This window comes from Strix uralensis, chromosome 1 (assembly GCF_047716275.1).
Source record: "Strix uralensis isolate ZFMK-TIS-50842 chromosome 1, bStrUra1, whole genome shotgun sequence".
Taxonomy (NCBI): domain Eukaryota; kingdom Metazoa; phylum Chordata; class Aves; order Strigiformes; family Strigidae; genus Strix; species Strix uralensis.
In genome coordinates this window covers 61872961-61888115 of record NC_133972.1, presented here as the reverse complement: position 1 = coordinate 61888115, position 15155 = coordinate 61872961, and the positions used below count along the sequence as shown (strand labels likewise).

At 36.2% G+C, this 15155-nt stretch overlaps 1 protein-coding gene across 10 annotated transcripts in view; it reads right to left on the bottom strand.

The window, feature by feature from the left end:
* The window catches only part of LMBR1 (limb development membrane protein 1), a 78481-nt gene that overhangs the window by 38002 nt on the left and 25324 nt on the right, over positions 1–15155 (bottom strand). For 7 of the 10 annotated variants that reach the window (XR_012628946.1, XR_012628947.1, XR_012628948.1 and 4 more), the window contains one exon: positions 13044–13144. The exons of 1 other annotated variant lie outside the window; for it this stretch is intronic. Coding sequence is in view for 6 of the 9 variants with exons in the window: in XM_074868651.1 (XP_074724752.1) it covers positions 13044–13144 (101 nt within the window). In the remaining 3 variants the exon portion in view is untranslated. Of the gene's footprint in view, positions 1–13043; positions 13145–14443; positions 15024–15155 lie in introns of those variants that run through there. 2 more of the 10 variants (XM_074868674.1, XM_074868703.1) reach the window with 2 other exon arrangements.

Sequence of the window (15155 nt, the reverse complement as noted above, 5' to 3'; positions counted from 1 at the left end):
ATCAGCTCCTCTAATATGGACAATTCTGGAACTACATCACCAATGTATGGCTTTTGTTAATTCTAGTTAATGCTACATTTTAATTTGGTTGCAAATTGTGTAAAAAAAAAGCCAACCAAAAAACTTACTAAAGTAAAAAAATTACAACACTACACACAAAACCAGAGAGTCCTAACAAAGCTTCTACAGTGCTGAATATTTGAACATAGCTCTGCTTGGACATCTTGACCTCTTGCAAGGTAGGTAAACATTACTTTTTACACCATGCCCTGACCCATTGGGAAAGCCTGGGAAACATTTCTGCAATCATGGCACATTTAAAGTACACACGAAGCCCATTGTTTTCATGTGACAAAAAAGAGTCTCAGTAACTTTAAGATTTGTTCAGTGAGAGGCTGACTGCAACAAACATGCATGCTAACATCTGCAGAAAATAAATGGAGGCGCTAAAAAAGAATTACAGCAGGTATGAAGTTGGGGATTGTTATATATTAACATTACATTTTTAGCATGCAACATCCCCTTCTTTCTCAATTTGTGAGCATTAGTGAAGAGATCAGCTTCAAGCATTCTAACCATTTCTATGGTCAGAAACCATACAGCAATCTTTGTTCTGACCTATTCAAGGCAGTGCAGAAAATTTTTTTTAACAAGGAGACCCATTTTCCATCAGGTAACATGGAAACACATATTACATTCAGCATACTGATATTAAGTCAAGGGATCATTACCTTATGAGAGTACCACAAATTACTGCCTCAAAAACAGAAGCTGTAGTTTTACTAAAACTCAGTTAACTTTAATAATGTAGAAGCCTATGACTCAGAACCTTCAGAGCAAGCTAAAAAAATTTAATGAAGAAATAATACATTCAGATATCAGATTCAAGCAATTGGAAAGAAGTTTCCTTGCCCATGCAAGAACCAAACACTTCAGACCATAACCAGTGCTGACTGTCTTCTCTCACACCACCTCTTCCCTCACAGAATCTTTCCAGCCTGTGGGGATTTTAAGATTAAAATGAACACTTTTCATCACAACACAATAAGCATATTTTAAAGTTTATTTTCCACACAATACAAGTCTTAGAAATTCATAGTCCTAAAACATTCCCAGCAACTTTCAGCTGATTTTTGTGTTAGTATCTTTTCCCAAATAATTTCATGGTGGTTACCCTTCTGTCAATGGAGCAACAGGAGGCAGCTGAAATAATTTAACTGTGTAGAATTTAATAGCTACACAGTATAAGTTAACAAAATATAGAAATTTCAAAGAAAAACTAAGAACTGGAGCAAAACAAAGTGAAAGTTAAAGAAACTTGATGGAAAAAAACGTTATGAATTCTTTGGGTATTGGCTAAAGACACATATTGGCTAAAGACACGTACCAATAAGCGTTAGAACTATGCCTGCCAAGTTGGAAGTGAATGACCAAAAATCACTCAACTGGAGGCCAAAAAAACCCAAAAAAGATGTCTGTCTTTAGCAGACTGATGAAGAGGACATCTATCCAGGATGCAGTACACCCACTGGAGTGACTCCTCTGCCAAAGAAAACTTAGGCCCTCTTCTCCAGTGTCCCAGAATAGTATCCAAACCACAGTGTTATAGTGTACTTTGGGGTCCATATCCATCAAACTTTCCTGTTGACATAACTGCATGCAAAGAACTCACTGAAATAAGCCTAAAAACCAATATGGACTCTTTGCAGACTTGCATCCTCGTGTCTGGGATGAAAAAAACCCAATTCTTTCACTTTTTTTGCTAGGATCTATTTAATTATCCAATACAAGACAGACTCCACCAAGAATGAAAACATAAGATCCATTTATTGGCAATTGTTTCAGATACATGGATCCAAATTACTTAAAGAAAAAGCATACATCTGGCTCTTCCATATCTACATATCACTCTTGCATATTTAATATAGAAATAGTGTATTAGAAAAACATTCCCTCCGAGTTTCGTACAGAACACATACCAATTTCTTAAAATGAGGAAAAGCCAGACAGAATATCAGAGAAAATGCAAACACCTACTAGCTGGAATAAAATAATTACAGCCTACAGCTGTCAGAGTACACGACTACCCTGCTGCAGCCTGCCCTTCCCTCCCCTACAGAAAGAAACTATTGCAAAAACCACAGGATTATGTCTAAGCTCTTATTAAAAAGGACAGATGCAGATCTTTTGACACTACAGTAAAAGCATACAACCCAAACCTTTTGGGGAGAAGTAAGAAAGGAAAGGATACACATAGCAAAATGATGACTGTCCCAGTGCTACCCCCTTCCCCCACAAGTTTCCTCTGTTCCATTCACTAGCCCAGCCCTCACTAATTAGCCTTAGATGCTCCACTCCCTCCACCTACCAAGTTTCCCAGACTTTCCAAAGCCACCTGCAACAACAACACAGGAGCTGTGGGATTTCTGACACTATGAGTCTCCCTCTAATCATTCACTTTTGGATCAGAAAGAATCTTTCCTGCTAGACGGGAGTGATAGGAAGATAAATAGATATTTTCCAACTTCTTTGTAGCTTGGCAGAGGATTAAGATAAGCAACGCAAAAATATAAAGAAAAACTTGGAATTTGTGATTGTGTTTCTGGCAGAAAGAAAACCACAAAGACAGTTCCCAAAAGCAAACGAATGTAGAAGCATACAGGTCACTATTAAAGTTCTAAAATAAAGAGAAACCTTAAGTTGTTTTGGTGTCAAGGTCTTATTACTAACCCTCTGCAAGGGTGAGTAAGACCAAGAAAAAAAGCACACTTCTAGGAACTGGCCAAACCAGACTGTTGGAAGTTCCTTTTAATAAGCTGGGAAATCCTTCAAAAAGTTACACCAAAAAAAAAATTTTAAATTTTAAAAAAAAATTTTAAAAAGGGCCAGGGATGGGAAACAAACTCATTGGTCCTCCTTCCTCCCCTCCTTTGTAAATAAAGTTGTTGGCTCCCTTAAAAATCATCACTACATATGCATTAGCTCCTTCCTTGCACTGTCAATCCAAAATAATTCTTAGTATTGAGCAATCCTTATTGTGTGGAGTATTTGTGGAATATTTCTAGTATACTAAGTAATATAGACTAAAGGCCTAAATATCACATTGCTGGTTATCAGTATTAATGAAAAACAACATTGTTTTTAGAGAGAGAATACAAATTGGTGTTTACGTAGTAAAGTCTCATTTAATAAAAGGAAGCCTATTAGGGAAATTTTTTCATGCCTTTCTATGATCAAGATATTTATATAAAGACTTGCCACTATAAATATAAAGTTACATGGCAATTTCCCTCTCTGTGAATTAAAATGACATTTCTATTAAATCTGTAAAGTGTTTTTCAATTTTTATATGAAGTAAAAGTGCATAAAGAGACTTAAAATAGATACAATATTTTTGCTTGTCCTGAAAGGTCACTATTTGATGTCAATGAAGAGTCAAATGAAAATACAGACTAATGTGAAAATAGTCAAACATTCAAATCTTAACATGCATATAATAAATGTTTTTATAAAACAAATCACCATGGTCAAATAAAAGCAGCAGCAGATCAGTTTAATGTTTCTCACCATTCAATAAAAGAAACCCAAATACTGAGATGGAACGGTGTTCACATTGCCTTCTTGAAGCCTCTAACTCAGACATGCCAGATTATTAGAGGCATCTGCCCTTTTCCATTGACTAAGAGATGGGGCTTCTAGATCCCCTGAATCTCAGCCATTTCAGGGATCCTGCATGTGTGAATACTTCCTTCCAAAAGGATGGCAAAATTTTCTCATTTAAATGAAATAGATACATAAATTTTATTATAAACTCACAATTTAAAAAAATTAATACATCTCAGGTTTTTTAAATATACAGCGATCATCTACCAAACTGAAGGGCATTAAGAATGCTTCATCCAAACAAAATTTGAAAACTACTCATTTCTGCATTAAAAAAGAGAACAGTGTCTTAGGAAAAAAAAAAAAGTCTTTTAGAACCTAGTACTTCAGTTTGCATCAATGATAAATGAAGAGATTCAAGCTTGGTATTGGTAGCTGTACCATCTGTACACTTTACAAGTAGTACAAGTATTTAGCATGTCTATTTTTACTCATGCAGAACTCCGTAAGTTAGATCATAAAACCAAATAAAAACTGTAACATAAAAAAACCCACTCAACTTATTCACTAAGAGAGCAGCAGAGAAAAATATTCACATCTTATCCCATTCCAGCTACATGTTAAAGCTTTTAGCAAAGAACTAAACATAAGCATGCTAAATACAGCAGAAACGTACAAGTTAAGAACAATGTAGGAGTGGGGAAAGCACAAAAGTTCAGCAATGCATTTCGTTCCTGGCTCAGATGAGGTGGAATAACTAATGTTTCAGTGCTAGCTCCTAGAACTAATTAGTTTTACAGATGACTATGTACTCATAACGCATCAGTCATCTAATACAGTTTCTCACAGTATGCTAGAAAAGTAATGGTCACAAAACCACATTTTGAAATAACACCAAGTGTGTTTGGGATTTTCTTTGCACAGTATTTTTACCCCAATATTATTAACAATCCTTGTTTCACCTAGTTACTCTATTAATTTCCATAGCTCAAATACATGAAAATGTTGCAAGAACACAGACTAATCTGACACATTTTGCTTTACTATCGACATTAAAGAGTCGGTCAAAAAAAGTAATTATAATCTCAACCCCATAAACTGCTGCAGAAAGGCTGAATCATTCCTCAGCTAATGAAGGCGCAGTGAGGCAGGTAGTCCAAAAAAACTATGCTGAACAAACTATACCGTTAGCTTATCTCCTGTTAAGCTATTTTATTGTAGCTTACACTGAGGCCTCTTTAAAAGACATACATTCTAATTTATGGAAGCAACCAACTGACATTTAACTACTTCAATGAAACGGAGCACAGATCACATCTCATCACATCTTGATCCAATGTGTGCAACAACCAACATCCACTTATTTCCCCCTCAGCTGTCCCCAGATACAGGACTGGTATATATATTCAACAAACCATAGATCCCCTTATGGTAAAATAAGAAGGGCAGATTTTGCATATGATGTCCCCAACTGACTTAAGCAAGACCTCTTATAAAACCTTATAAAATGTTTTATGTATTTACAAAAACAAATTCACATTAAGCTGGTATTCCTCAACAGTCACAAGTTTCTCTCTCCTAACCACTGATTCTTGAATTTCTTTTTATCTTGCTCTCATTGAAACATGACATGGCCCTATATTGAAGAATACATGTGTTATTTACCTGTCCTGCACAGTCTTTGTTCCTAAAAATCTAAATACAAACACAAAAAAAAAATTATGCATGCTGAAGTCTAGGCTGTGTAATACAAAAATTAATACAGCCAACATTCCCAACCTCTTCTTGACCTACCTGTAGTAATTTTCATGTTCTTACTGTCTTTAACTTCACTTTGTCTTCCAGCCATTGTGAAAGGACAAAAACAACAGACATCCCTGCAATACTTTTACGGACAAAGGTATTTTCATCTCATACTAATCTACAGTATAGTTACACATTCCAATCACAAGCAGGCCATACACTCACATAACTCTTTTCAGACTAAATTTGCTTAAATATACCTGTAAGGCAAGAATTTTTTTTCTTCTGCAGAACTGCAAATAAAGAACCTGGTAGTGTAAAGCTATAATTTTAAGATGTTTTCAGAGTTTAGTGGAGACACTTGTCAATGTGACATGCTAACAAGTATGCTAAACCTCCTCATCTTGCACTTCCTGCCATTTTATAAGCTCTTCTAAACTTAATATTAGATGTGCCTGTCCTCTATTTTACAAATTATAAACACAGTCTACATTTAGCTGTGTACATGCCATTTCTGAGACTTCAGCAGAAGCAGGAAGCATACAGAGTCAAGATATGCAAGATTTCCTGTGAAATATAGTCCTTAACTATCCACCTTACGTCTTACAGACTGTTATCAGTTTGTATAACTGTCAGTTAAGTATGCTTTCATTTTAAGAGGGAGGAGGAAAAACCCTGATCAAGCTACTTGCCAAATCAGAATCCCAGAATAATCGGGATCTGATTCTAAACAACAAAAAAAAAGTCTAATAAATTTTAAGTGGTGTCATTTTAAAATACTCCAGTTTAAAGAACTGGACTTCATATCTGAATTTTAGATGTTAGCTTATGTCAAAAATACAAAACCAAACAGCTGCCTTTGATGTGACTGATTAAACAACTTTTGTCACTGGTATTACTAATGGAATGAGTAAATGGGTTGTAATATAACATACAATAATTCAGTTACATACTAGTAAACATTTCATGGAGATCAGAGCACTAAAGTCTCAGTTCATGCTGAATGATTTTATAGACAAATAAATATGAGCTTAAATGCCAAATAAACATACACTGTTAACAAGGTACCTCAAGACTATTTGGTGAGCCATTACACACTGTGGCCCATGGATATTGCAGTTGGAGCTACATGCAAGCCCAAAACACAAAGTCTGATGCTATTTCCAAACAAGGTTCAAGACTCTTGCACTCTCCAAATCACTTTTCCAGAAAAATCAAGACAAATTTAGAAAACTGACTGAGTTTAATTAGAGATAATCTCATATTGGAAAGTATTTCCAATACATTTTCCCCAGTATTTTGTATTATAGGAACAATTGCCTTCCATGGAATACCGCATCAGATTAGCAAAAAAGTTTCTAAAAGTAAATACTTCAAAACTAAATCTGAATATACTTCCTACATTGGCTTCATCACATACTGAAAACGTATTTTACAGTGCTCTACACCTATAGTTGTACCAGAGTTTCACTGGTACACACAGCAAAACTACGGAGTACAGCTTTTCTATGTGGAAAAACACAGAAATTAGAATTTCCATACCCACCGAGAAAGGAAAAGAAAGGCAAGTTTACTTTTCACTTAGGTTTATTACTATGTTTAGTTACCTAGAGTTTGCAAATACAATGCACTGCAACACAACACATTATAAACTTAAACTAAGTTAAGTCTTATTATATAGTAACATGAGTAGAAGAAGTCATTGCTACTGATGGAGTGTATCAAATTAACTCAGATATCAAGGAGATGGAAGATGTACACTCTGTGGCTGCTCAGCAAGTTAACAATACCTTACCCTTACAGCAAAAAAAGCAGTTTCAAAAAATGCTAGTAACAATATTTTTGCAAAGCATCACTTTACTCCCTCCCCAGATAAGTAATTTTATCTACAGACCACATTTTTAAAAGCCATGCTCCAATGAAAGAGGGGAAGGGAAGAAATCTGCTTTTAACAGCAGAAACCACTGCATTTCACTATTTGGAAAGGAACCTACACACCACGTTTTACTTGCACAGGCTATGCTGCAACTGCTAACACAGGCAGGACTCTGCAGTTGTGACAGCCAAATCTTTTTACAGTAGCAAGCACTACGCAATAAACTGTTCTGAACGCTGGCCCATCTCACCTGCCTTAAGTGTATGAATAAACTGCTACATTTTTAAGTGGTGTTTTTATTAAAATAAACGCAATGAGAATTTGGGAAGAGATATCAAGGAAAGGCAAGCAGATGGAGAGTCTAGCTGACACATAACAATAGCTGGTGAAATATTACTCTTATTTTCTGTAATAAACACCAAGATCAAAACATTATGCAAGTTAAATTTCCTTGAAAGGTTCCCAGCAGGAGTTTTCCTTTTTGTTTGTGCAGTACGCGATTTCCTCTCACCCACAAAAAACATACCAAGAATGTGCATGTGCCACTAACACTAAGCAGCACTTCCTTAATCACTCATTTCCAACAATTTATGGATGATCAGTGGCAAAAACGAGCAAAAATAATGAAAGCATGCAATGAAAGCTCATTGAGACAAACCGGCTTGGACTTCCTACTCATTTCTGTGTCTCTTTAAGATGGGGGTCTGATACAAATTAGCCACTGGGAAAAAAGTCATCTGGTCATAAAATACAGTACAGGGTCACTTTTATGTAAGTTTGCCAAAAGGGACATAAACCAGGACAATTTCAAACTGTGACACAGGATAGAAGTATATTAAAAAAATCTTTGTTCCTCCTCCATTGTGCTGTCATGTTGCTCAGCTTTATAGACATTCTGAGCACCAGCTCTGGCCTCTTCGCTTCCACCTGGTCTACCTAATTAATTAAGCAAGGAAGTTACCTCAAATTTTTGTACTATTTGTTTTTATTATCATGCACTTCTTTTGATGTTCCAGGAGTTAACCTCTTAATCCACAGACTCTGTGTGTTGTGTTCTGAACATTTTGAGATGTCTGGATAATTTGGATAATTGGTCAGGATGTTGCTGTCGCTCATGTTAAACTTTATGCCATGACTTCAAGTTCAAAGATCAGTATTAAGGTAAAATACTTCATAAAGCCTTTTTAAAAACTCTACACTCATGATTATGCAATACCTAGTTATTCCAGTTTCTCACAGCAGTAAATTGCACTATTTGTATTTTCTTGCAAGGAAATTACTCCTGAACATCTTTATCTTTGTCAGCTTCAAACAAATACAAATTTCAGTTGAAGTTACATCAAGAGAAAGTGTATTTTAAAGGTCAAGAAAAGGTATAGCAATTATCTCTTCAAAAATGCTTGCCTCCTTCACAGAGCAGCGCACATGTAATTTTCTGTGCAGTCTGTTATCACACATAGAAACATCAGTACTGGGAACTACAGATACTCAACTGCAAATACCACAGATTTGCTTTTTTCGGAGAGAATGATAAAGAATGCGGTTAATTATGACATTAAGAAACATGGTTGACACCTTTGTTTCATTACTACAGAATTTGAGAAGGCCAGTGACAGAATTGAAAGAACATCTAAACAAGAAGTATAACTTTATGCACAGACTTTATCTGAGAATATAGGAAGATATCAAGAAGTTCTTAATAGTGATGCAGGAGATTAAAGTTACTACAGGTACTCCAATAGCTCAGCTAAGAGTACCAGCTGAAGTGTAATATATCATAATGACCTCCAACCACTTCAATAGTCTTGAAAAACCTAATTCACATGTGTGCATTAAAATACGTATATGTGCATAAATACACACATGGCATGTACCTGTATATGTACAAAGATATACATACACACATACATATATTATACACCTCCAATATTGCCTTTACAATTATTTTCCTGATAACAGAAGTCTGCAACTGCCATTAAATGGAAATAAACTATAGCAAGGAGAAGAATTTAAGCTCTTTAGAAGGGCATGGTCAACCCCCTTGGGCCCAGAATGCCCTTTTTCAATTAACATAGTGGTTTTAATTAAAAACTAAGCAGAGGATCAATTTGATTTTCAGTACAACACTGCATCCGTCCATGGTGAGTGCCTAATTTCCGTATTTCTCTCCTCTGCACAATATGCAAGTCCTTGGTTGTTTTAAACTGTTGCCCTGGGGAATCAAAAAGAGTCTATAAGAGGGGCCATGTGCCATTTAGAAAGTATACTAGCAACCAAGAAAAAAAGCCATAGTAAATTGGAAGATGGTTAATCAAACCCATTCTGATTCGTGAAACTTAAACAGTTAAGGGGACAATACTTCCTTACAAGACTATGGAAAGAAAAGTTATACAAATCTATCATAGCTTGCAAAAAGTTCCCATTACAGTGAATACATAAAATCAACTTTTATGGCATAATCTATGATAAACAGTCAAACACAGGGCTAAAAACTTTGGGAGTTTGGCCCATATGTGATAACGACTAACATTACTGTCCCAATTTAAGCTGAACAAAGAAATCCATTAAAAAATGAGAAAATCCATTCCATTTCAGAACTGAACTTCTTTTAATCATTTATTTTCAGACCTTCTATTAAAATCCAACAAGCAATTCTTATATGAACACCTTCAAATAGACATCTTGACTGTGCACACCTAAATCTCAAGTGACCTATTTATTCATTATAATGAAGGTAATTCTATGACAAATTCAAGATGACCTGCATAAAAGCTTCCAGTGGAAGTTTTTTCATCCTAATTTTGAGAGGAGCTGGGTATCTAGAACCAACTGCTTTCCCTACTCCTTGTATCCAATGCCCAGCTGAAAGATTAAACACCACATATCCTGTCCCAAACCTCCTTATTGGATGTCTTCACATTTACAGTGGATAGCTCATCTCTTAAATGTTGCAAGGTTTGCCAAATGTATGAAATGTTCTTTTAAACTGAGATCACTAAAACCTGATTTTGCCAGTTAAGAGTAACAGCATTTGAATGATGTTTCATCTCTCTGGCCCATTAATCTGATGTGATGAATGACAAAATGTGACTTTTTTTTTTTAATTTGCAGAAGTATAATCAAAATAATTTGTTAAAGTACCAGAATTCTACAAAGCAATCATGGTCTCGAAATCTTCTCTGAAAAAGAGATAAGCAATGTGCCAAAGTCTAAGGAAAATAAAGAGATGGAAAGTAGCCTTCATGAATTCTAGAACTGAAAAGCTTACATCTAATATTGAGTTCAATTAACCATAAATTTTCCCTGATTCTAATCACCCTTTTATGTGATGTAATTCTTTCAAATTATATATATAGTACTTATTGCAAGCAGAATCATTTATCTGCATCAGAATTTGAACAGAATAGCACACTCAATTTTAACTATCAATTTAGTCCAGAAGTGACATTTGCCACTTACTTTCTAAGAAAAGTGATTAAAAACAAGGTATGTTCATATTAAAATGGACTACAATTCCTACATCTTCACCAATAGCTTTAGGGCTCACTCAAAGCTGGTAAAATAATTCAGTACATCCGCATCCATTTTGGATACTTTTAAATAGAGCAGCCAGGTAGAACAGACATTGGACGAAGGCCTGGAGTACCTGTACTAGGAATCACACTTGGCTTCTGGGATGCACCAAAACCATCCAGGATAAATCAAAGTAATAAACAAAAAAAAAATTCCCCAAATTGGGTTTTTCCCTCCCCCTCACAACAGGTGGGTTTTGGTACTAAAATCTGATCTCATCTACCTGCATGAAGAAGCAGAACTACTCTAAAGCACCAACAATCATCTTTTTCCTGACATCTGCTGACAGATTATGGTTCTATCTTATCTGGAGTTACAAATATTTCCAAGTGTAAACATGTAATTGTGATCCTATTTATGTTGAATGGGATTTACTGACAGTCAGTATCGTATTTTAAAAGTTACGCTCTAACTATTAAAGTTTTATGTGAAGTGCAAGTTTACAAGGATACATAATGCATCTGTTGGAGCCAACAGAAATCTACAAGTCAAGGGGACACACCAGCAGTACCGTTCATGATACGCTAATGCAGAGAATCCTTGGTTTTGGTTGGACTGCAGGAGACACAAACCTCACTAAAATCAGTTAACTTCTTTTTTAGAAGAAAAGATATATATTAGCTGTGGCTAGATACTTAGAGTCAGAAGTAAAATGGAGTGCCCTCCACTTGAAAACTGAAAGGACAAAATGAATTGCTAGAAGTTTTCTTAGCCCTATAGATACCCGAAATAAAGGAAGGAGAGGAGCGTGTTTTCCAGCCAAGTTGGATAAGTGCAGTTAAACATAATAGCTCATCACCAAACTCCTTTGAAGTTGAACTCATTAGCTTGGCCATCCAAACTTGTAACTGAAGTAACTTGGATACATCTGCAGTTTGGTCAATACACAGCAACACTGCAGTGGCATCAAGCAGCTCAGAACAGGCTACACCAAACAAGTATTTACACACCATCTTGGCTGGGTCCTGCAGGTCCTTTCTGACACAGCTGTATTGCCCAGTCGATGTAACCTGCCAGTAGCTTCAGCTATAGAATAAAATCTCTGTTTCTTTACATTATTCTCTGAATTAAAATTTTCCTTTATGCTGTACTTTAAGTATTTTCTTTTTTATCCCATTTTCTCTCTTAATTGTCTATAAGAACACTAAAATGTCAAATTGAACGCAGTACTTCAGTTGAGTTTTCCCCAATTCCACAAAAAAAAAAATATGGCAACTTCATTGCCTCCATGCCAATTCCTGTCAATGCAACCAGGAATTATGTTTTCCTTCCCACCACAACCATCCCCTCATTGATTTATGTGTGATCTACCAATGATTCAGTCTTTTGCATCCATCTTTAATGCACTTAATTTTCCTGATTTCAGACCACTTTTCAAGATCGTTTGCTTTCTAGTAACTGCTATTCAAAGGGCGCAGAATTCCCTCAAGCGTAGTATCATTAAAAACAAAAGCGTAATCATTTAGATGATAACGATTAATGAAAACGTGCTACAATTGGTCCCCAGACAGTCATTCCAGTTTAATTTGATATTTACAATTTGAGATTCATTTTTCTATGCCCCCAATTATAGTAATTTCTCATATTTCTTTAGCTCAGATATTAATACAATTGTTATCTTATTGTTCAGAAATTGCTTTGCCAAATTCCATGCTTCACTGGAATACTCAGCCCTCTCAACTTTAATATATTCAATCAAGTTGAGTATTTTTAGTTATTCTCTACCTATTTAAGACAGTTTTCTTAACATATTGTTAATATTGACCACATTTGAACCTTTTTGGGGATGTCTGTAATCTCTAAAAATCACAAATCGAGCTCGTCTTCTCTGGGTCATCTTATTTAATTACCCTTCCCATTAGTAAGAAGCTAGTACTTCTTTTCCTTGTTACTTTATTTCTAGTATATTTATTGAACCTTCTCTCCTTTTAGCATCCCAACAAAATAATTTTAAAAAAACCCAAACTGATTAACATTTTGTTAAAGAAAGAGATGAGTTATTTTCTTGATCTCAGTATGCATGCCTTTTCAAGGACTTTTTTTTCCCCTTAAGCTTTCTCACAGCCACACACTATATACTCACTTCACCTGCTCATGAAGGAACACGCATCTGTATATACCCATTCACAGAAACATACATATCCCACTGTCAAATCCTCCCAAAATTGTAATTTCAGTTTCATCAGACACAAGAGCTGAAAATGGAATACATATTGTAATTACTCTGTATTTAACAATATTTTCCTACCTTTAAGCCAGCAAATCCTTCCGATTCCAAGAAAAAAAAGGCAAAGGGCATCAACACAAACAAACATAAATTCGAAAAAAGAGAAGCTAGATTCCATAAACCTGCAAAAAACAAGATAAAGTATACATTATAAGTTCCTCAGCTAAAGAGTTAAAGATATTACATTTTCCTGCATTACATACAATGATGTAGTATACATACAAGTGCTAACAGAAGCCAGATTTTTATGGATACACAGTTATTTACAGGTCATTGCTGAAAAATACCCAATCTTCAAACAAAAATTAGATGCCAACTTAAACAATAGCAAATGTCTGAAATCTTGGGAGACAGACTCCAGACTCAGGTGGACTACTTCCACAATATCCCAAGCTCTTTAGATAACCATTTTAAAAGTTTTTCAGGACAAAAGTATTTTACTACTATCAGTGAATCTCACAAAATTCAGTTCTGTGTACTCACTTCCTCCCGTAACTTTTCCTCAAGAGAAACTTAGACGAACCATGGATTTTAACATGAGCAATACACAGTGCCATTATCACCTCCAGATGAGAAGAGGAGGTATCATGGTAACAATAACAGCAGCCTTCCATGATGAGGTGACTGGCTCAGTGGGCAAGAGGAGAGCAGTGGATATTTAGTGAGCCTTTCAACATCATCCTCCATAAATCTCCTCATAGTCTAATCAATGAAATATGAGCTAGGTAAGTAGACTTTGAGGTAGACTGAAAAACAGCTGTGCTTCTGGACTCAAAGGGTTGTGACCAGCAGTACAAAGTCAGGCTGGAAGTCAGACACCAGTGGTAAACCAGTAACGACTCCCTGGGGTATAACATCTTCATTAATGACCTGGGTGATGACAGAGTGCATCCTCAGCAAGTTTGCTGAAGATACAAGATGGGGTGGAGCTGTGGCCTGCTACTCAGATGAACCCCAGCAGGCTGGACAAATGGGTAGAGAGCACACTGGAGACCAAACATGCCACAAGCAGCTTTGTAGAAAAGGCCTTAAAGGTTCTGCTGGACACCAAGTTGAACAGAAATCAGCAGTGTGCCCTTGCAACAAAGGCGGCCAACAGCATCCTGGGCTGCATTAGGAGAAGTGTTGCCAGCAGGTCGAGGGAGGTGATCCTTCCCCTCTGCTCAGCACTGGTGGCACACCTGGAGCACTGCATCCAGTTGTGAACCTCTCCATACAAGACAGACATGCCCATACTAGAGTGAGTCCAGCAAAGGACCATAAAGATTATTAAATAATTAGAGCATCTGTCATACAAGGAGAGGCTATGAAAGCTGTCATTGTTTAGATTTGAGAAGAGAGGACTTGTGGAGATTTTGTCAATGTATATAAATATCTGACAAGGGAGGGGGGAAAAAAGAAAAAAGTCAAAGACTCCTCACAGTGGTATCCAGTGAATGAAGACAGGGCAATGAGCATGAACTGAAAAAAAAAAAAAAAAAAACAGAAAACTTGCAACATTGCAACAGATGGCCCATAGAGGTTTTGTAGTCTCCATCCTTCAACATACTCATAACCCAAATGGGCACTGCCTTGAGCAGCCTTCTCTGACTGACCCTGCTTTGAACAGGGGAGTCAGACTAGACTATTTCCAGAGGTCCCTTCCAACCTCAACCATTCTGTGATCTAGGTGAAAAAAAAAAAAATCAACAACTGACTAAAACTAGGACATCTGTAAGACACATGTGACATCTGCAGGAAGGGAAAAGGTTTAGAAAACAACCTGAAGTGATAACTGATCTCCATTAAGGGCATCTGCTCTACTAAGATTTTTTTAAGCTGAACACTTTGTGAACAACCAGTTTCTGGTGCCTAAACATGAACCTATCATTAATCATCCTATCACAATTGTGCAGGATGCGGTGTTTCTTCTTTATAAAAGCAGAAGCTTACCTGCAATTTAGTAACTAACAGGTTTAACTAGTGTCATATGTTCTGCATCCTGAAAACACAGCCTTTATTCTGTAGTTGAGAAAAACAGGCTTAGTCCTGCACCCTCCCCAAAACACATACATTTCCACAATTCTGCAGAACTATATTATATCACCTGAAATCCAAAAAAGAACATCCCCTATGATAAGAAAATTTGAACTA